The sequence below is a fragment of the Oncorhynchus masou genome, chromosome 32 (genome assembly GCF_036934945.1).
Source record: "Oncorhynchus masou masou isolate Uvic2021 chromosome 32, UVic_Omas_1.1, whole genome shotgun sequence".
NCBI classification, from domain to species: domain Eukaryota; kingdom Metazoa; phylum Chordata; class Actinopteri; order Salmoniformes; family Salmonidae; genus Oncorhynchus; species Oncorhynchus masou.
In genome coordinates this window covers 59606486-59629456 of record NC_088243.1, presented here as the reverse complement: position 1 = coordinate 59629456, position 22971 = coordinate 59606486, and the positions used below count along the sequence as shown (strand labels likewise).

At 42.2% G+C, this 22971-nt stretch overlaps 1 protein-coding gene across 4 annotated transcripts; it reads right to left on the bottom strand.

Moving 5' to 3' along the window:
• Window positions 1-72: 72 nt before the first annotated feature.
• On the bottom strand, window positions 73-16311 carry LOC135526338 (ras-related protein Rab-6A-like). Of its 4 annotated transcripts, none has more exons than XM_064954634.1 (8): window positions 15643-16311; window positions 7191-7249; window positions 6887-6940; window positions 5677-5782; window positions 5078-5189; window positions 4024-4117; window positions 2768-2834; window positions 73-1847 (listed from the first exon to the last, which is right to left on the bottom strand). In XM_064954634.1, the coding sequence occupies exons 1-8, from the start codon at window positions 15719-15721 to the stop codon at window positions 1783-1785; spliced, it is 636 nt and encodes a 211-aa protein (XP_064810706.1). In that variant the 5' UTR covers window positions 15722-16311; the 3' UTR covers window positions 73-1782. The 4 variants fall into 4 exon arrangements, with proteins under 4 accessions (XP_064810706.1, XP_064810705.1, XP_064810704.1 ...); XM_064954633.1 differs by lacking the exon at window positions 5677-5782 and adding an exon at window positions 6399-6504 and having other exon boundaries at window positions 15643-16159; XM_064954632.1 differs by lacking the exon at window positions 4024-4117 and adding an exon at window positions 4466-4559 and having other exon boundaries at window positions 15643-16047.
• Window positions 16312-22971: the final 6660 nt, after the last annotated feature.

The following is a 22971-nucleotide window of genomic DNA, read 5'->3' as shown; positions in this document are numbered from 1 at the left end:
TGCATGTAAAAGTAGGCCTATCCAAATAATCTAAATCAATAATATTCATAAAATAATGAAACTTGGAACACCTTTGGTGAAATCTCTTTATTTCATGTGATACCTTTCGGTGTTCTTTAATGCTCCTTTTTTTATACAGCAGATAGTACATTATTCACACAAACGTTGCTAAACACTACATATTTCAAATGGACAGACACTTCAGAATAGCACACAGTTCAGTTGAGTACTCAGTCAGTGAGGGAAAATAGAACAGCTGTTAAGGTAAAGACGGTGGTTCGACGTAATTGAATACTCATCTACATTTTTTTGTAAAAATGTAACAGCGAATGCATTGGTGTGTGGTGGTGGGACATTTATGGCTGTGTTTAGTTGGTGTGTGTGAGAGAGAACATGTTAAATGACAGGGGTGGAGCAACTCATTTTGGTTAAGTATACAAGGCAATTTTACGGTTGCTTGTGTTTCAAAATAAATAAACACATAACCAACGGTCGTAAACAGGCAATAGCGCTAAAGATGAACTTCACTGCACTTATTTTCACAGCAAGGGTGTTAGGAAGCGTTAGCTGTATCTGAGGACCAACTCTAGCTACCTGCTCTACAGAACTACTGTCAGCAGGCCTCTCCATCTTTACAATGTTGGGTCTTAATTCAGTGCACAACGTTGGTGAACAAACAAGCAAGGCATCGTTTTTTCTTAACCATCTATGAAACCTGCATGATGAGCACGCCGTTCCTGCAATAGTGTGACGAAAACAAGACAACAATATACATCAATTGGAGGGTGAGTAGGCAGACATCGTATGGGCCCAATGCATGTTTCCATTTAGTGTGTAAAAAGCTTTGACACCTGCTCACTCCATAGGCTGACATTTGAACTTTAAAACACCTCTTCTCCTCAGACACAAGATGTGTTAGCATGTGTGCGGCTTTTTGATGTAAGTCGCTGTGACATATTTATCGTTTCAAAGTGTATATCAATATATTTCGGTTAGTATTTTCCACTACAATGAATTTGGGATCATGTCCCTTTTCTAAAAATGCAAATCATTGTTTTCTTAATGATTGGCTATACATCCTTTCTGCAGCATCCTCTTTGGGAGACCTGCCAAAATAACAAAAAAAGTTGCCATTGAAATCATCAGTCGATTACTACAGTAATCCTAAATAAAGTTCTTTGGCTGTTCATGCCTTGAAAATGTCCTGATAATAATGTCCCATAAACCATTAGGCCTAAATTAATAGCTTTGATTTGAGCCAACAATGAGAGGAAATAATATTCATAGTTTAGAGGGGAATCCTTTTAGAACAAAATATATCAAAACCTTGTAAATCACTGTTTATCACGGAGCTAGAATTAGTTGACCCACTCCAGACTCGCCATTGGAAATAAAAGCAAAGATCCAAGGGACTGAGACCGTATCCCTTTAATAGTCACTTAAATAATCTCAAACAATAATCACTTCACAACAACGCAATAACCCGAGAGCAATTAGCTATGTCAGTCTGCAATCCTATATAATGTCATGCAGTTGGATGAAAAGCTGAACATATTCAGCTATCAACCTATTCTGTGTTCGACTTTTAACCTTTAATATAGTTTAATATCTGTTAAATACAGAGTAATAGCACTTCCACACGGTTACTCTGAAAAGTCACTGAGTCGAAGGGGGGGGGGGGGGTCGAGGTTCTCAGGTCGATGGCAGTGAGCCATGGGTGGGGAGAGTGGCCACTGAGAGACAAGCTGTTGGTGGAGAGGAGGAAGGTCAGGTGGGTGTTTATTAGCAGGAGCAGCTGCTCTCCGTCACTGCCATCTCTGGTGGCTTCTCCAGTTTGATATCGATCACTGAGAGAGATGGTTAAGGAATAATATAAAATATCAATATATTTTTTTTAATGATGTTCCACAAATTTAACCAAAATGAAATCCATATGCAATAGATAACCTGGTTCTCTGTTATGTTTCCATCCAACCTTTTTATGCAATTAAGTACAAAAATTGCACGACAGGCCTGATACAAACAGCAAATGTTTCTATAAAAACACTTTCCAAATGTCTACAAAACAAATTACGCTAGGCAAGGTGGGATCTATGTCAAATAAATGAGTGGCTGTAGAAATTCTTTTATGAGCAAATATTTATATAATGACCATCATATTGAAGTAAACTTGGAGTCATGTGACGATATGTTGTATGGTCCTCCCACTACGAATCGGGAAAGCATGCAGTTTATTAGGCTACAGCTGAAATAAGTGATGATCTTCACAGGGTGGTGAAAGTGCAAGGTGATGACCTTGATGCTCTTTCACATAAATATTGAGCGTCTTATTCTGGTGACATGATCGATGCTCGGCTGCCGTTTGACAAAAATAATCTTACTCTTTTGTCCATAATAATGTCATCATGTAAGCCATACCCAAACTGAATCGGCCAGCTGTTGGCTAGAGAGCACATGCCAAGACCAGAGTGGGCACATTCACTATTTAACACAACATTGTGTGTGACAAAACCATTTTTATGTGCACAACGTCATCACGCACAGCCTTTGATCAGCAACAAGTCCATTTGATGGAAAAATCTCTGGTGGAAAAACATGTTTTAACGTGCGTCCTGTTTAATGCAGATGTTTTAACATGAGCATGAAATTCTGTTAATTGGATAGAAACTTAACTACTGAAGCATTTCTTGAGCGTTGATTTACATGTTGAGCTCAAACTTGCTCCAAACCATTCTGCCTCAGGGCTAACCCCCTTGTGAAAGGATACTGTCTTCTTTGCTCTTCTCTGGTGTGCTATCCATCCCAGGTAGGGCTGCAGCAACACGGCGAAACAGCTGAGGAACCACAAGAAAATAACCCGTGGATAAAAACAGCCATACCACACAGCGCATCAATAACGTAAAGTTGGCCACATAACAGTGACGAACTACAGTACACCAAACATTAGGAACACCTTCCTAATATTGAGTTGCACCCACCCACCCCCCATTTCACCCTCAGAACAGCCTCAAATCTTCAGGGCATGGACTTCACAAGGTGTTGAAAGCGTTCCACAGGGATGCTGGCCCATGTTGATTCCAATGCTTCCTACAGTTGTGTTAAGTTGGTTGGATGTCCCTTGGGTGGTGGACCATCCTTGATACACACAGGAAACTGCTGAGTGTGAAAAACCCAGCAACATTGTTCTTGACACAAACCAGTGGACCTGGCACCTACTACTACCTGTTCAAAGGCACTCAAATATTTTGTCTTGCCCATTCACCCTCTGAATGGCACACACACACAATCCATGTCTCATTTGTCTCAAGGCTTACACATCCTTTCTTTAAACTGTCTCCTCCCCTTCATCTACATTGATTGAAGTGGATTTAACAAGTGACATCAATAAGGGATAATAGCTTTTTCACCTGGTCATTCTGTTATGGAAAGAGCAGGTGTTCGTAATGTTTTGAATTCTCAGCGTATATAGTAACATCTATTGGAAAGTCAATATTTATATTTCCATTTAAAATAAACATACAACATATATTTGTACATAGGGCTACATGCATTGGACAAAACTGATATGGTTATTTATTACACATTAAAATCTTGGAAGATGTCTCAATAACACTAAAAACAATGCAAGAAAATGCCCCTACAGAATATTTAACATTTTCTTGTTAACTTGTCACAAGTTGCCATGTAATTGTTCATATTTTATGCCCATAAAATGTCCATGATTCCATGCCAAACAGTGAGAAGCAGACATTTTGTGAAACAAGGCAAAATAAGTGAAAGACCCAACAACAACATGGAGCTAGACAGTGCAGTAAAACTGATGCTGAAGCGTTCTAAAGCAGTGGACAGGATTGACAACATGACTTGAGCACTGAGGGGAATCACAATGTAGAAAGGACTAGGTGGACAAGTCTTGAGGAGCCAGGTGAAGAGAGAGAGGAGGGAAAACTAAGTTGTGAAAGAGGCAGCTGACACTAGGAGGGCAGACTGGGCTGGACTATCCTGAGTGAACAGAAGCTCTACCTGTTTGACATTGTAGCCAGTCTTTGCGCTGGTTTCAATGAACATGACATTCAGTTCCTTAGCTCTCTGCTCGCCCTCTTCCGTGGTGATCTGTCTGCTCAGGCCACCGCCGAGAGGACGGAGAGATAGACAGACATGAAAGAGGACAGGCAGAGGGGGAAGGGAGAGATGGAGAGAGGAAAAAAAGAACGAGCTCAGAGATTCCAGTTTTTGTTTAGAAAGAGGTTAGTTTGGTCCCATCTCTGAGGAACAAAGGGATAGGAGAGGAAGCAGCTTTGCTGAGAAGATCAAACAGCTTGACACAAACAGTACAATCACTCGTTCCACATTAAACCTCTAATCCACGTGGTACATCACAAATTATTCTTCCTAAGGCAGGCAGAGCATAATGAGCAGTTCTGGAGGCTGTTTGTACACCTGCTGGTGGTAGCTGGACACCCACCTGTTTGACGTTATAGCCAGCCTTGGCACTGGTCTCTATGTACATCACATTGAGTTCACGAGCTTTCCTCTCTGCAGCCTCAACAGATACTTGTCTGCCATGGTCCCAGGGGGAGGGACAGGAGGGGAGGGTGGTGGCAGTGGGTTGGGAGTGGACACCAAATCAAAGTGACATGGGGAAACACCGGGGAGAGGGAACAAAATAAATAAATAAAACTTAAAATTTGACAAAAACAAAGAAGGAAAACTCCACTCCAAAATTATATTTTGGTATTTGTTTCATTAGTCAATTGTTGACGTAGTCCAAAAAAGTTTTGCGTGTCAGCACTCAAGTTTCAAGATGTAACTTTCAAAATACAGAAATCATCCCTGTATGATGCATATTACAGGGATGATTTCTGTATTTTGAAAGTTACATATCAGAAATGGAGTTCAACAGATCAAAATCAGAAAACATGAAAATGTATATACATTCAAGGGACGAGGGAGGAACCAGGCTTTGACAAAGGCTTTACACATACAACGGTTGTCAAAATATGTCGACATTTAGTTCAGGGACCACATTACTGTTTACCACCACACCAACTACGCTCGCCACACACACACAACATACCTTTTATCAGCCAAGTCTGTTTTGTTTCCCACAAGCATGATAATAACATCACTTCCTCTCTCTGTTCTGACGTCATCAATCCACTTTGAGGTTTGCTGGAATGAATTGAGATCTGAGGGGAAGAAAATTAGCAAATTGGAACGCATACAAAATGAGCCATGACCACTTTAAATATCGTGTGAGGTATGAACTCTGCAGTGAAAGGGTTATTAATAAAGTTAGACACATTCGCAAATCAGAACAGTCGTTGCTCTTCATTGGAAATACAGTTGATTTCAGTAGAGTAGCCAGGTGTTAGTAAGCAAAAGTAAACAGTAAGTTAAGTTTAAGCACAGAAAGCAATTAGTCCCCACGCCACTGTTAATACAAGGGAAAACTCCCTAATCCCCATGAAGTTGCATCATTAAAGTCCCTACATGGTATAGTGACACTGACAGCCTCCAATAATAGTTAACACTACTCATACACTGAAAGCTGTTGTGATTTGCTACTGTGTTATAGAAGATGACAACCTCCTTCCCAATGTAATGTCCCAGTGGCCCACAACCCCTACAGTGATGAGGGCACAACTCTAACTAGGCCAGGAGGCTCTGACTCACTGGTGATGTCATAAACCACCACAGCAATGGTGGAGTCGCGGATGTAGCTGGGAATGAGGCTACGGAAACGCTCCTGTCCAGCAGTGTCCCAGAGCTGAAGCCGGACCTGGGGATTGGGATGGAGGAGGAGAAACGGGACAGACGGAAAGTGGAAAATGAAGAAGAGGATTGACATAAAAAGAGTTGCAAGAGAACAGCAAGGCAGCAGAGGTGAAAAATGATCATGCATCCTGGAATAGGAAAAGCTTTCCCCATGCAGCTAGCAGATGACCTGTTCCCAATGTTGATCCTTTTTAGTGACCTATTACGGATGGCAAATGTTCCAAATCAATGCTTTCGGTGCAATTAAAGTCAACCAAACATTGCTGGTAACCTCTGCTCGCCTTCTCCCTATTCCAAGCACCACTGGATGTACTGAGCTTGAGAGTTCCATCATACCCCTCTATAGGCCTATATGCACCTATTGGGAAAAACATAGAGGAAACATTGCACTAACAAAGTCATCTACAACATCTACTCACTTTAGAGTAGCATAGAATTTGCAGGGAAAGGAAGCCCTGAAGCGCCAAAAACCTATTTCCTGATCTGGTTCCTCACTGACCACAAGCAAGTCTGGTTCAACTCATTGCTACAGTCCAGTGACATTGCCAAGCTGTGGAAATACTGTTTGCCCTGTTCTCCCTTTCCATCCACTGAGAGAAGGGCAGGGACTTGATACCTACTTGCTATGTCATAAACCACCACAGCAGCGGCTGAGTCTCTGATGTAGCTGGGGATGAGGCTGCGGAACCGCTCCTGCCCGGCCGTATCCCACAGCTGGAGACGAATCTGTGGCCAACCGCGCAACAAACCAAGGAGCGGACACAGTTCGAAACCCAGCCATGGGGATGGAGGGGAGGGGTGGACAAAGGGAAAAAAAACGTATAATGATGATGGAACTAAAAACAGAATCATGGCAGGAAAGAAAACTTGATTGGCTACATGAAAAATTATAATTAAACTGCAAATTATAGTTCCTCAACGTCCATACTAAACAAGCAGTCTAGTTGGGATGAGATAAAAAGCTGACTACCTAAGCCCATTTTTGACAGTGGCATGTAGAGGGATATACAATGTTTATGCATGGGCACAAACTCAAGGGACACGTGAAATGGTTTCAAATGAAAGGCTCCAAGTGATACAATGATATAGAAACAAAAGTGGTACTTACCGTACGATCTTCCAGGTACATCGTTTTCGATAAAAAGTCTATGCCAATTGTAGCCTGCAAGATAACAAAAAAAATATTCTCAAACATCACATGACCATACTACATTCAACAAAAAGCAGAAAAGGGATGGCCTTGTGTCCTTATTCTTTTTCAGCTTTGTAGCAGATTTTATGCAAGCTACTATCAGGTTAGAAAAACAGAACATTTCCCCCAAGCAAAAGACCCAAAAGAGCTTAGAATAGTATTACGTATTAGTTCACATGCAATAAATAACCAGTACTGTACTTGAGATGAGGTAATGTACCTGATAGGTATTGTCAAAGCTGTCATACATAAACCTGGTGATAAGTGATGTCTTCCCCACTGTAAAGACAGACATGCAGAGAGCATTTAGTTTACATTTTGACATTTAGGCAATTCCACAGTAACAGAATGATACAGAGACTGATTTTTCACAATAAAAAATGTACGTCAAACAAAAACCAATGATTGCAAAATTAAATAAACCATACAATGACGACGTATGACAATTTCCACAAACATTTTTACAAAAACATGTTTACTTAAAGAACAGCGCAGATGCAAAGTCTGCTAACAACAGCAATGTTCTTTGTAATGGTGCAGGCACACCAAGAAATCTGACAAGTTACTTAGCAAAGTAGGAGGCCGTTCCTTTTCTTGCTAGAACAAAAGACGCCCCTGGTGTGTACCGACGAACCAGCCGCTTCTACTTGTAGAATCGCAATGCTCGTCAGTGGCCGAGAACTTGACTTTGAGCCAATCAGAGAGCACAAACCGATACGTGAAGCCAACAGAAGTATATAACAAAAATGCACTTTTCCCAGTGTAATCCACCACATGTCAGAATTGTTCTAACTAAAATAATAAAGCCGCATAATACATCACTTTTCTCAAGCAAGTCTTTACATCTAGCTAATAAATTGTGTGCTTGAAGGATTTTTTTGTTAGGTTCAGTTTGATATTGTGCACCTGCTCATTAGCGTTAGCTTGCTAACTGAGCCAGGCAGTCACACAGACAAACCGAATGGGGTGGTAAATGCAGCACAATACACACAACACTAAATGCTTTACCAAGCTAGCCATTTAGCAAGGTGAAGAAAATTTTATTCACTCTCCATTATCCCATACTGTCAATACCAGTTCGCTTGCTAGCTAACGTTAGCATCGCAACACATAGGGCGTTCACTCACTGCTATAGAATGTAGGGGAAACGCATGTCAATTAGAGGGAACTACTAAATAAATGTCAAAACGTAATTCTCTTTGCACAAGGACTCTTGAGTTAAATATTGATTGGTCGAAACTTCAAAACGTGTATGTGTATGATCTGACTCAATGTAGCAGAATTAAATAGACACAATCAATTATGTGGGTGCTAGATTGACACAGTTCAGTCTTCTTTGCTGGCTGCCAGTGTTGCCAACTCCTCAGTAAGAAAAGTAGCTATTGGCTGTCCTAAAAGTCGCTAAATGTCGCCATCTCCTAATTTGCATAATTTACCATGTGCATGTAATTGTGATGGATGCTGTAGGAGAGAGGAATAAACGTTGTGGAAGAGACAAAAAGTGAGTAAAAAAAAAAAAAAAAACACCCTAAATATATGTTTAGAACCACAAACAGGCAAGCTGGGGTGGCAGGGTAGCCTAGTGGTTAGAGCGTTGGACTAGCAACCGGAAGGTTGCAAGTTCAAACCCCGAGCTGACAAGGTACAAATCTGTAGTTCTGCCCCTGAACAGGTAGTTCACCCACTGTTCCTAGGCCGTCATTGAAAATAAGAATTTGTTCTTAACTGACTTGCCTAGTTAAATAAAGGTAAAATAAAAAAGCTGCAGAGTGGCACACAGCGAATAAGAACCAAATATTTGAGGCCATACTCCTCCTTCAGCTTTATAGACCCCATTGTTAATCCCAGAGGCATTGTCAGTCCCTATCCCCGGGAGATTCTCTTTAAGACACTTCGAGGAAAGCCACAACAGCACGGGCTATAGATTTGGCATCTCCTCCCTCCAACTCAACAAGCCCAAGAAATGTTGATACAATTGTCTGCTTGGTGTCACGAAAGTACCTTATCACAACCCCCAGGTACTTAGAAACACTTACATCTGTGGACTCACTGAGGAGGAGGCTGAAACTCTGGTCACCCACATCTGCGACCAACTTTTTCAGAAAGTATGGTGCTAGAACACCATTAATCCTTTCTGTGCACTTTGTCCTGTGCATTTTGAAGAGGATAGCAGCAGCGGAGTCTGAGAAAGCAGCTCTACATGCTTCTCCAATGTGATCACATGCCAGCATTGAACAGTACTCAGTGATAGCTAATGCCACTTTTTACCATAAATGGCAGCTTGTTTTGGGTGGAACTGTTATAAGGCTTTGCCTTTTGAGTATGTTTTTTAGTTGTCATGTGTTTTTTTACATCAAAGTTTGGCGTAGAAATTAGCCTTACAATACAGGCAGTATGCCCGTGTATCACCTCCAATAAACAGCTTCAACCAGCCTTTGAATTCAGGGTTTGATTCCAACTCCTTTCTGTATTTTGAGTGTACAGTTTAGACTGAGACATGATGAGCTAGCCAGTTAGATGTTTAGCTTTTGTCACAGAGAGGCACACACACAGTGGACAAGGTGAGAAAGTGACTGAGGCGGTGAGTCAAATGCAGTGATTTATTTTTGTGCAGTGATTTATTTTAGACAAAGAACATTTTACATCCCACCCTGAATGTAAGCCATGGCTGGATCGGCCAGTGGTGGCTTCCCGCATGCACGATTCATTTGCAGTCTGGACAAGGAAATGGTGAACATTTGCTTTGACTGCAGCGTGAGGACTTGGCTGCCTGCGAGTGCTTTGGGATAGGGGTGGGGCCCACGGCAGCAATCGCTACTCATTGATAAGAGTAAGAACTATAGTGCTTTCACGTCAGTCTCTCCAAAAGTCTCCAATAACACCAGAAAAAGTCGCAAGTCAATTTTTTGAAAATGTTTCACTCAAGGGGTCTGAATACTTGTTAAATATAGCGACAAAGTCGCTAAGTTGGCAACTCTGCTGGCTGCTGAGGTTGATGCAGAGAAAGAGGTCAGTGAATGTAGCAGAGGGGTGATTGTGTAGCACGTGAGCTAGTTGACAGGTGACTGCTCGGCTCTTAATTAATCCTTCCTCAAAAACCCATTGGAGAAGGTGTGAGAGAGGAGGGACCTTGTACCTTCTCCTCCACTAGTAGTAGAGATAGGATGTGAGTAATCAAGGAAAATATAAAATCAAACAAAGCCTAGTAGTAGTGCTGAGCGATTAAACGAACTGAAAGTTATTTTTTGAACAACTGTTGGTAAATTATCTGTTCAATTATTTTGTATTCCATGTTCTTTTTTGGGTGAGCTCTGTTTTGCTGTTTGAGGTGAAGAAAAAAAATACTTTGAGAAGCTCCATAGCTTTAGTGGTAGTGAGTTAAGATGATCAGAAATACTTGCAGACATCCTCAAATGGGCATATTTGCGCATAGACCAGGTAGCCTAGGGCAACTTCTATGCGTAATCAGGTGCACAGCCTTACTCAACATTGACAGGAGCTCTCCAAACAAAAGACAATGAAAAAAATGGAAAAAAAACTTGAATGAAATGAAACACTTGTTTCTCAGTGTAGCATAGGTTGAGCCTTGCAAGCAACTTGTCCACTCCGACAATGAGAACAATAAGACTAATAATATATTGAATGCATTAACAGAAATTACTGTAAATTATTTCTAATCTGCATTGTTTGTTTGATGGGGACTAATGGTAAATGTACTACAGGTGATATATGTAATGGGGTATTGATAAACACTCAAAGGGCAAACAATTCACACAATGAAGTTATGAAACAATGAATGCGCACCAATCCACGGGAGGGAGTGTCATCTAGAGAGCCACACTCCCATTCTTCTTAGACTGTCCACTGAGACAGGTGTCTCATAAGGCATGACATATATATTTGCAACCAAAACAATCGACTAAATGGGGTCAGCCCTACTTTGCACTCATCATAAATCCCCTACAGGTTATTCATTAGATTACTCTCTACAATATAAACCTTAATATGCTTGTACTTAACAATATTGATCAACTAGTTTGAGGTGACCGATTCAAGTTTAGACCGCGCAGCTCTTGGTTGCATCTCTTCCATTGTCGGTGTTGAGAGGCATTTCCATGCTTTGGACCAATCAAAATCATACCCTTGTTATTTTCATCTCCAGATTCTTGGCTTTCATTGGTGATCAACCTAAATTGACAGGCCGTATTAATGGCGATTTAAAGGGAAATATTCCAAAATACACCATGAAAACTGCAACAGATTGCTTTCAGGGAGGGTAGACATTGAAATTCAGTCTGTTAGCTTTATAAATATATACACTGAAGAAAAACATAAAAAACACAACATGTAGAGTGTTGTTCCCCAGTTTCATGAGTTGAAATAAAATATCCCAGAAATTGTCCATATGCAGAAAAAGCTTAGTTCTCAAAAATGTTGTGCACAAAATTTGTTAACATCCCTGTTAGTGAGCATTTTTCCTTTGCCAAGATAACCCATACACCTGACAGGTTTGTCATATCAAGAATCTGATTAAACAGCATGTTCCTTACAAGGTACACATTGTGCTGGAGACAATTAAAGACCACTCTAAAATGGGCGTTTTTTTCACACAATGCCTCAAGTTGAGGGAGTGCGCAAATGGCATGCTGAGTGCAGGAATCCTGAGTCCAGAGCTGTTGCCAGTGAATTTTAATGTTAATTTCTCTACCATAAGCCACCTCCAACGTTGCTTTAGAAAATTTGGCAGTACGTCCAACCGGCTTCACAACCACAGACCACGTGTATGGTGTCGTATGGACGAGCGGTTTGCTGATGTCAACATTGTGAACAGAGTGCCCCATAGTGGTGGTGGGGTTATGGAATGGGCAGGCATAAGCTATGGACAACCAACACAATTGCATTTTATCAATGGCAATTTGAATGCACAGAGATACCAAGGTACATTGTCATACCATTCACCCGCCGCCATCGCCTCATGTTTCAGCGTGATAATGCATGGCCCCATGTCGCAAGGATTTGTACACAATTCCTGGAAGATGAAAATGTACAAATTCATCCATGGCCTGCATACTCAGACATGTCACCCTTTGGGCATGTTTGGGATGCTCTGGATCGACATGTATGACAGCGTGTTCCGGTTCCCGCCAATATCCAACAACTTCGCACCGCCATTGAACAGGAGTGGGACAATATTCCACAAGCCACAATCAAATCTATGCAAAGGAGATGTGTCACACTGCATAATGCAAATGGTGGTCACACCCGATACTGACTGGTTTTCTGATCCATGCCTCTAATTTTTTTTAAAGTTATCTGTGACAGATGCATATCTGTATTCCCAGTCATGTGAAATCTATAGATTAGGGCCTAATTAATTTATATGAACTGTAACTCAGTAAAATCTTTGAAATTGTTGCATTTTGCATTTATATTTTAGTTCAGTATATATGTCCAATTTTGTTTTGTAGTCTGCGGATTTCATTTAGAAAAAGCCCATGTTATCACACTAACCTGCAGCCACTAGCTAGCTTATCAGATGATGTTGGAAGTTAGCTCCGTTCTGCTCGCGGAGCGTGACAGTTTTACTGAGCAGTGTAGAACTTATTTTTGACCATGGCCGCGATGACGATCCATTCATGCTAAATTATCAGAGTAAATCATCTGTAACATCTGAACCGTATATGGTAAAGACATGGGTATGGGCTATTGTTTTTCTGATGTAATTCTCTATTGAATAAACATTTTTATAAACCTTGAATGAAAGAGTACAACAGTGGTCACCAACCTAGTCGATCAATAAACATTTCAGTAGAAAAGCCAACGATAAAGCCTTGCATGCTTATTATTATTATTTTTTTTTATTGTCTTGCACTGTTGGCACTAGGTGCACTTGATTCAGAAGCCCTGTGCGCCAGGCTGGGAGTGTTCCCAATTTTAACCTTTTCATTTGTCTTGAAGGGATAAACTAACTTCCCGGGGGACTGGGAGAGCTAAATTAAGTGCACCTACTGCGCTGGCCAATCGGGTAGCTCAAATCACCATGCCTAAAGCATCCACGACCCCACAGCAATGTTTCATACTAGCCTATGTGAGATTTCATTAATTTTAAAACCATGACCATTGAGAGACTGTCAAAGAATACAGCAAACATTTACAAAACGGCTTCTCCCTACTTCCACTCGCACTACAACCAGCACTGCATCTGCAATTAATTAGTAGCCAAGTGTATCGATAGGCCTACATTTTATTATTAGCAGCTCATCATGTTTATTTTAATATCAAGGATTATTTCACTTACTCTGGTCATAGAAACAACATGGATTTGTGCATGAGGCAGAAATAATGCAATGCTACTCGAGTGTCACCATTTGGTGGAAGACTTCCCTCTCTCTGGTCAGTCTTATCGGAGGGAGGGAGAGAGCAGGGACCGTGAGAGGCAGACCCTCTGCTGCTGCTTTTTCCCCCTCTCTCGACTGACCAGATGCAGGTACCATCAGTCCAGTAAAATAAAAAAACTAATTATTTGCAAATGATTTCCATTTATGCGGAGTTGTGCCTCGGAAGTGATACAACTGATCAAATGTTATGAAAGCTTGAGTTATGAAATATAATACGATCTGAGAAGAACATTGGCAGGCCAAGCATAGCAAATAATCTGGAGGAAATATTCACTAATGTTGGGATGTGTTTTATTAGCAAGACTGAGTTGTCAGGGAATTACTTGAAATAAAGTGACTTGAAATATCACTTAACACAAACCTCATTCCTACAGAACTGTCTTTATTTAGGTTACTGTTGCATAGTCTTACATTTTTTTACTCATATTTTTTAAATCCGAACAGTAGATCTCTGCTTGCTTTTTGACGCTAACTGATCTTGAATCAGAAAAGGTTGACAACTAACCTAAAACATAGCAACCCATCTACTCAGACTCTTGCCAGCTAACAGGCAGCTGCTTCATTAAAAAACAAATCAATTTTTATTTAATTATAACGTTGCTAGTCACTAACCAGATGGCTACAACTAGATGACTGGAGTATCAATGGCTTACTACAAATTCTAGTTATCCAAATAGCAATAACATTAGCTACAGCAGGCACAAGCCAAACAAACTACTGCCACTTTGTGGCCTGGAGTATTTCAACAAAACGGAGGTAAAACCAGCTTTTCTAAACCCAGAGGCGCAACATCGCGAGATTTACGGGGTTTGGGGTTAGAGAAGTCAAATTCCTCGAAACCTCAAGGCACAACCTAGATTTGAGCCAATGTAGTTGAACATGTCATTACTCCAATCTCGTGAAAATTACAATTTTTTGTCAAAAACTACATCAAAGGAGTGTCTTTAATTTGACGTCCTGCACAAGAGAATTTAGGCACGAGACGACCTTAGACCCGATGACCTATTTCTGCGCAGCTAGCCAGTGTCGCCATGACATCTCCAAGTGTGATCGAGATTCCTATTAGAGAATCAGTTTTTGCCCATCTTTGGTAAAACTGTTCTATGTGAACAACAAAAAGTTAACTGCCAACACTCTGGGCAGAGGTTCTAAGTACCTAACGTTATCGGCAGTCGGAGGTCTCTGCGCCTGACCCTTAATTTTCAGTGGAAAGTGCTAAGGCGTCATTGTGCATACAGACGTATGGTTTGTTTAATTTACAATCATTGTTGTTATTTGTTTAGCATACAATAAAGTGAAAAATCTTTGTCTCTGCATTATTCTGTACCATAGAATTGTCAATTTGCTAAATTATGCATGAGCATCTGTGGAACTGCAATTTGGGAGGAATAGTAAACGTAGCCTATGCAGAGTTGCTTTATTATGCGCATTTAGCTATTAAACAATTGAATATACTGACAGTGACCATGCGTTAAGCGGTCATATTATTTATTTGTATGATAACATATCTAAAAACGAATCGATAGACTACTGAACCCACGGCGCTGAGCTGGCAAGGGTGGAGCCACGAATGGAGGAAACAGCTAGCAAGCTAAAATGGACTGGAAAAATCAACACCGTTTCTAGTCTATGCAAATCTAAATTAAGATTTATCTGCGGAAATATGCCCCATGTCTTGTTTGTAAGCGGCCCAGTGCATCTCCACCCAAGCTAACGCTTTACTAGGCTCCCCTCCGCTGACAGACGTGGCTTAGCAATGTTAACGTTAGCTAGCTAACAGTACCGAACTGTAACTGTTACAGTTAGCTATATGACTCTACACAAGCTGAATCTACATTAGCTGGCAAGTAAACAAAACATTCACGTAACTAGTTGGCTAAATAAGTTTAACTACCCAGCAGAAGTGTAACTTCAACAAACGTTAGTGAATGACACCGACAATTCAGTAACGTTCTAGTAGTGTAGCTAGACAACTTAGTTACAGGGTATGCATTACTTGGCTAGCTAGCTAAATACGTAGGCATCTTCTTGGGCAACATCTCAAGCAACACATTTTCCTGATTAAATTGGAAAGCTAGCAAGTTCCCTTTACGTGTTATAGTCATTGGCTAAATTATACCTACTAGCTAGCTAACCTAACGAGGCATCGTCTGAGTTGTTTAAAGCCTCATCGTTCTGCCTCGGCCTGACTAGCTACCGTACTGTTAGGCTAATGCCAGCTGGCAGTACTCACCAAAACAAAACCACATAACATGCCCTAAATACTCCACTTACCACTTTGCTCGCCTAAAAATACGAGCTTAAATTTCCGCAAGGGGTTGCCAAACTCTCCGCCGCCGGTCGTGGTTGACATCTTTATCAAAAGATAAACAGCTAGCTATATGGCTTGTTTTCTATGTTGTCTCGATAGGAAAGAGTCGCAGGGTAGTAAAGCCAGAGACCGTAGAGAAAGCGAGGAACCCACTCTTCTTCGATGGAGTTTAGCCAATGTTCTTCTTCGTGTGAATTTCCGGAAGACGCTGTGCTGCTTATTGCTGCTTTTCGCAAGTCGGATTGCACATTCTGGTAAAAAAAAAAAGTTCAAGGAGATCTTTTTTAAATTGCACCACCAACTAGCCCTGTACCTTACCTATACACTATCCCCAAAACCCACCACCCCAGCCCTAAACGATTCTACACCAGGCTGTTGGCCAGGGAGGATGGGATGCCCTCCCTAAAAAAACTCCCTGTAGAGTTTTTTGTAGATCTTCTGCACTAAAATCTCTCACCCAACTATTTCTCTGCTGCTGCAACTACCTTACCCATCTGTGACTTCCGCTCCGTCAACGCAGTGCAGTTGACCACCATGGCTATAAACACAAGAAATCCAACCTTACTGAACTCATCTCAATCTGTCTCTTCAGGCCTACTCACTGGGGGCTCCCAGTCAAAACCCTCATTCTTCAGTTATCCTCTACTCTCCTTACTGCCTCAGCATATGAAACTTTTCCCCACTCAAACTATGGCAATCTCAACCTGCCTTTTTTGTAAAGGGCACTTCAGATCCCCATGGCACCTAAAGCATTGTAGCGGGTTTGGAACAAATGCCCTCACCAAATAACGAATATATGTTACCGACTACCTCAAGTCGGTCTTATGTATCAAAATGTGAAATTTGGTTTTTACATTGGATAAAAGTAGAGACGCAGAGCTCTAAAAATGGTATATCATACACTGTAGTTGAGGAACAATGGGAAAGTAATTCTGCTTTGAAAGTTGATAAACTTGTAATCCCACTTCTGAGAAAATAGCTCTTGAATGTTTTGGTACACATACTGGAGAGCGCTTTGTCTTCACCTATTCAACTTCTGTCGAAGTGGAGTCTTTTGTTACGCACGCCTCTTGGAGGGAATGCAACACCCTGCTATACGCAACTCCCCGTAGAGTGAGAGAGGTATGTGATTGTAGGTGTGGGTAAGGATGACAGAGCCAGAATATTAGAGTTTACTGGGAATTTATTTCCTTAACACAGTAATTGGGGGGGGGGGGCTGGACGAAACCAAAGCAAAGAAAGTAAAATTTAGAGTCCTCTCTCCAAGCTTACCTGCCGCCCCACCTACCCTTAACACCACCAGATGCGCTAACCAAAATACAGGGGGTGGTCCGCCCAGGTCTTACCTAGTGTGCATAGACAGAGTAAATACTACGGGTATATGTATGCCCGCAGGCCTCTTGCCTAAGCACTCCCAAAGTGCCTTCCTCTTCCCCCTGGGAACAAATGAAACAGAATAATACAAAACATAAAGCGAACAAGTTCAATAATCAAAAACAGAGTCCTATTGGCACACACATACCTCAGAAGTACCAGCAACAAAATATTTCCAACACAACTGTCTCTGCGCAACAATAAACACAGGACATCCAAGAAGCTCTCTTTTCTAAGAAAGGAACACTGGCTTTTATCCAGCTGCAGAAGGAGTTTGTAATTGCCAACAACTGTATCCCCTAACGAGAGGGTGGGATCAGAGTGCCAATCTGCAATGGGGCCGACCAATCAGCTGCTTGGGGGAATCCAGGAAGCCATTTCCTGAAATACACACATACATATACACAAACCCACAACACAGAAACTGGGGAACGTAACACTTTTGTTTAGCAAGATAGACAATGAACCATAATTCCAACCCATAGCTACAGTACAAACGGATCGTCATAGCTAGCCACCTTGCATGAAATGCTGGATTATAAATCTGCAGGTAGCTAAAGCTAACCAACTAGGTTCAACATTAGCTAGCTAGCTAACAGGCTATAACTAGAAATGCAAATGGATTTCTGAGATGCTAATAATATTACTACACAGATCATACATGTCATGTTAGCTAGCAAGCCAGCAAGCTAACATTCACTAGCAAGCTAACAGTACACTTTAACTTGAAATTAAAATGACTTTCTGACCAAATTAGAAGTATATAATATCAGAAAACGTAGCTCGACTCTTACCCATATACATGGATGAATGATTCACAGCAGCATGTCTTTTCCATTTGGTTTGTAGCTAGCTACATCTTGTTTGGTCCATTGTTGTGTCAAGTCACTGCGTTTCACAATGACCGTGTGCAGGAAGTAGTCCATCACAACTTTTTACCACTGATCTTTGTTGATAGCACCTGCTAAATTCAGGGAAGCAATGTTGTTGAGAGCAGAAGCAACACTTTTGCAGCTCTCCATGGCTAACGTTATATCTTTCAAAAAAGTTGCTGTAGCAAGGATTATCTACACATACTGACCAGCTCATGTCATAGACAGAAACGTGCTACATGGCAGACCAATCCGAAATCATCTCTCGGCATGTCCAGCCCATCCATTATCTCAGCCTATCATGGTTAGCGGGGATGGTTCCTGTCTTTGTCCGTGGCTAAACCAACTAGGCTTGTAATTTAACAATTTTATTTGTATTTACAGATGGCATACACATTTTATTAAGGCACATGAAATAAAGTGAATAAGTTCAAATGCCTCTCCTGGGAAGTAGTGACATATGCCTAGCTTCTTGAAACGGGTCACAGATACCCAAGCCTGACCTTAGAGGTAGAACTCCATATCAAAGCTCAACAAGACAGACAGGGTAACATCCATTTCACCATTTCCACCAGGTCTGCGTCTCACCAAACGGTCCTGGTTAGGCTCAATTTCAGAGTAATCATTACTGCTGCCTGACTCCATCTCATGATTCTCAAGACAGCCATCAGACCGATGTGATCCAACATCCTCAAGATGCTCAAGCAATAAAGTAGATTTATAAGTAATTTTACTTGGCTTGTATTCAGGAGATGTAGGTCTGTAGTTAGCGCCATTGTTACGCCTTCGTGTCATCGCAGTTCCCTCTTCCTTTCCGGCATCTAATGTTATTGGTGAATTACAACCACCTTCTTCAGCAGCCATTGTTATTTTTGCATTAAAACCTTCTTCTTCTTATTATGTGGATTTTGCATGGCGGTTGGCAACCAACTTTAAAGTCCATTACCGCCACCAACTGGACTGGAGTGTGAACCAGAGACAGGGAATGTCAAAATCCTAACCATTATTCTCGTCTCCCGAAGAAATTAAATGCATAATTAAATATTACATCCCCTGAAGATTTTCTCAGCAGTTCATTTTAGCTCGGTTCTTCAACAACATTACTCCATACATTTGATAACGATCTCTCCCTTTCTCTCCCACATTGCTTCCACTGTCTCCATCTCCTCATGACAGTGATCACATCTCCCAGTCTGATTTCCTACCAATTTCAATGTACTGTTGAGCCTTGTGTGTCCATGTCTCAGCCTTGTGATTACACTTTCCTCCCTTCTCTCTCGACCTGAGGACCTCCTTGCCCCCACTTTTCCTGGACCTTACAGTATTCAGTTGTCTTCCCTTTCCCTCCTTGTTCCACAACTCTTGCCATTTGTTTTTAACCACTGTTATTATCAACCCCTTGGCTTCTGCTTTACTGATTGACAATTCCATTTCAACATTAGGATGTTTGAGAGCCTGCTTGGCGATAACATCCACCTCCTCATTACCTTCTACTCCCACATGAGCTGATACCCAGAGGAAAATCACAAATCCCCCTATCTGTCTCACCCTATACAAGCACAGCAAAATCTCATGCAATACATCTTGTCTGCTCCGAGACACAAATTAATTTAAAGAGTCAGAGAAGATGACTACCCTGTCTGGTCTCACCTCCTTCAATCACTCTGCAGCCAAGAATGTGGCCAGGTACTCCATTGTGTAAACAGATAGAGTAAATTATACGTTGCTTTTTTTGTCCCTGCCACCTTAAACTCAGGAACACTAAACACGGCACCTGTCCTCCCTGTTTTAGGGTTTTTAGATCCATCTGTGAATATATTCAAGAAAGCATTGTACTGTGTTCTTCATGTTCACTTGCAATATTAACTGGATGTACTTCTTCCTCACCAGCTCTTACCGTCTCAAGCAACCCTAGGTCTATCATTGTCTGAGGGAGCAACCAAGGTGGTGTAGCAGGAAGAACCACAGAGGGGCTGAACTCCTTCCCAAACAGCCCTATTTCTCTCGTCCTGCCATGACCTATCCACCCAAAACTTTTTCAGGATTCAGATTTCGTTCATGTTCCCAGCACTCTAGGAGCTCTTTTTTTTGTTGGATGTGTAACCCTATGTCTTTGAAGATTTACCCAATATGTCATGTTAGTTGTTGTCTTCTCAACTTTAACGGCTTCTCTCCCAACTCTATCTGCAGCGCTGCCACCGGGGAGGTCCTGACAACTCCACAACATATTCTTGGGGCTTGAACCTGGATTAAATCTACTGTAGCTTTTTTCAAAGATGTCTGAGCTGCTGATCCATATGCTACACGTTCATAGTCCAGTGATGACCTTTACAGCACCATATATAGAATTTTAAACTCATTCTATCTGCCCCCACCCACACCATTCCTGAAAGGCAATGCTTTCCTTTGACAACTACTCTGTTAATATGCTCTGCCCATGTCATTCGAGTGTCAAACCAGACCCCCAGGAACCTGAAAACTCCCACCCTCTCCAGATTCCTTCTATACATCTTCAGGCATATTTCCTTGCCAACCTTCCTCCTAGTAAAAAACACAGTCTGTGTTTTCTCAACGGAGAACTTGAAGCCCCACACGAGGGACCACTGCTCCACTTCACTGATCGCTTCTTGAACTCTCCCAGCTGTATGGGGAATATTTATTATTCTCTTTCACAGCGCCCCATCATCCGCAAACAATAACCTACCAATATGTGGTCTCACATGGGAGAATACATTGTCAATCATAATGGAGAACAACAAAGTACTAATGACACTTCCCCGCGGGGTACCATTATCTACCTCACAACATTCTGACATAGAGCTCCCCACGCTTACTTGTATTAATCGTCCCAAAATAAAATCCTCTTCCTCCTACCCCCATGATATTCAGTTCGATAAGTAAGCCTTCTTCCATATAGTATCAAATGCCTTCTCTATAGTGGAGAAAATGTCTACCACCACCTCCTTATTTCCCTGTGCCTTCCATATGACTGACTCAAGGCCCAGTACAGGGTTCATTGTTCCCCTGCCTTTCCTGAACCCGCTTTGATCTGGTGACATTAGGCCTCTGCTCTCCAGGAAGCAAGTCAGCCTTTATGTTATCATCCTTTTCATACGTTTACATACATGAGATGTCAGTGCTACCAGCCTATAGCCTGATGGAAGGATTAGAAGGGAATTTCCCTGGTTTCCATATTGGCACCACTACAGCCTGCTTCAAAATGTCAGGCAGTTTCCCTTCCTCCCACGCCTTATTGTAAAAGCCCAATACAACCTGTGAGGATGGAACCCCTTCTCTCAAAACCCCTAAAAGCACTAAAATTTCTCACCCCCAAAAAACATACCTGCTGGTGCTACTATCAAATTAATCTTCTAAGATTTCCGTTCCATCTGAGCAGTGCAATTAGTAAACATAGCAATAAACGCCAAAAAACAAACCTTACTAAAACACAAACTATTCAGGTCACTTACTACTTAACTTAACTCACAGGGACCCTCTCAGGCTCCCTCACCCTTTGCCCATCATCCCCTACTTTTCTTCCTGTTTCAGCATATGACACATTCTGCTCTGCTCAAACCCTGGCAACCTCAACCTGTCTCTCTTGCACCGGACACGTCTGATCCCCCAGCAACATGGACATCCCCACAATTATCACACAGCTTTTTCCAACAAAACTACACACTCCTTTGTCCCATGCCCTCCTGCACACTTCTAACATCTCAGAATCTCCCACCTACACACTGCTGCAACATGACCATGCACTTGACACCTAGAACACCATAGTGGGTGGGCTTGGAATAAAAATCTCTCACTGTATAACTGACATACTTTACATGACTTTATCAGGCAAAAACTCTGCATCAAATTTTAAAAAGACAGACAGGGTTTCCTAAGTCTCGTGCTCGCCACCGGTCTGCTTCGCACCAAACAGCGAGATCATCTTCAGTTGATACACCTCGAAACTCAACTCCACTCCAGTTATCAGTCCTTTCAGTGGCGCTCTGCTCTGGAGAGGAAAGCGAGACAGATTTAGTCCCAAGGCATGTGACGCGGACAGACAGAAAATCAACACCAGTCCACTTCTGGATAGTTTGACTGCGTTAACAGTACCCGGCTCCACATATGTGTCGGCCAAAAGATCCCATTTGTCCAAGAATCTTATACCCACAGGGCCAGAGTCCTCCGAGGCATTATCCTGCTCATTGGGGTGCAGCTCGGAAGTCTTCATCACACCTGAAAACGCTGGTATCTTCATGCTCACTTTCGTCTGGTTCGATTTCTGAGCTTTCCCTAACCGATTCCATCTCAAGATTTCTAGGAAATGGAGCATGTAACCATCACTCCCGTAGCTGATTCATACGTGAAATCAACTGAGACTGCTCTTCTCTGTATCACGGAGGCGCTCCGCACTGCTAAAGCTAACTCTCTCTCCTCTGCTCTCATCCTTCTAGACCTATCGGCTGCCTTCGATACTGTGAACCATCAGATCCTCCTCTCCACCCTCTCCGAGTTGGGCATCTCCGGCGCGGCCCACGCTTGGATTGCGTCCTACCTGACAGGTCGCTCCTACCAGGTGGCGTGGCGAGAATCTGTCTCCTCGCCACGCGCTCTCACCACTGGTGTCCCCCAGGGCTCTGTTCTAGGCCCTCTCCTATTCTCGCTATACACCAAGTCACTTGGCTCTGTCATAACCAACACATGGTCTCTCCTATCATTGCTATGCAGACGACACACAATTAATCTTCTCCTTTCCCCCTTCTGATGACCAGGTGGCGAATCGCATCTCTGCATGTCTGGCAGACATATCAGTGTGGATGACGGATCACCACCTCAAGCTGAACCTTGGCAAGACGGAGCTGCTCTTCCTCCCGGGGAAGGACTGCCCGTTCCATGATCTCGCCATCACGGTTGACAACTCCATTGTGTCCTCCTCCCAGAGCGCTAAGAACCTTGGCGTGATCTTGGACAACACCCTGTCGTTCTCAACTAACATCATGGCGGTGGCCCGTTCCTGTAGGTTCATGCTCTACAACATCCGCAGAGTAC

What these genes read in the sequence shown, in the direction of transcription:
- LOC135526338 (XM_064954634.1), bottom strand. Translation starts at nt 15,721, where the DNA reads ATGTCAACCACGACCGGCGGCGGAGAGTTTGGCAACCCCTTGCGGAAA. An exon ending in ACAGACTTGGCTGATAAAAG is followed by an intron (nt 4,118 to 5,077) that starts GTATGTTGTGTG and finishes TGGCCTGAGCAG; the next exon opens with ACAGATCACCACGGAAGAGG. An exon ending in AGAGAAGAGCAAAGAAGACA is followed by an intron (nt 1,848 to 2,767) that starts GTATCCTTTCAC and finishes CATCTCTCTCAG; the next exon opens with TGATCGATATCAAACTGGAG.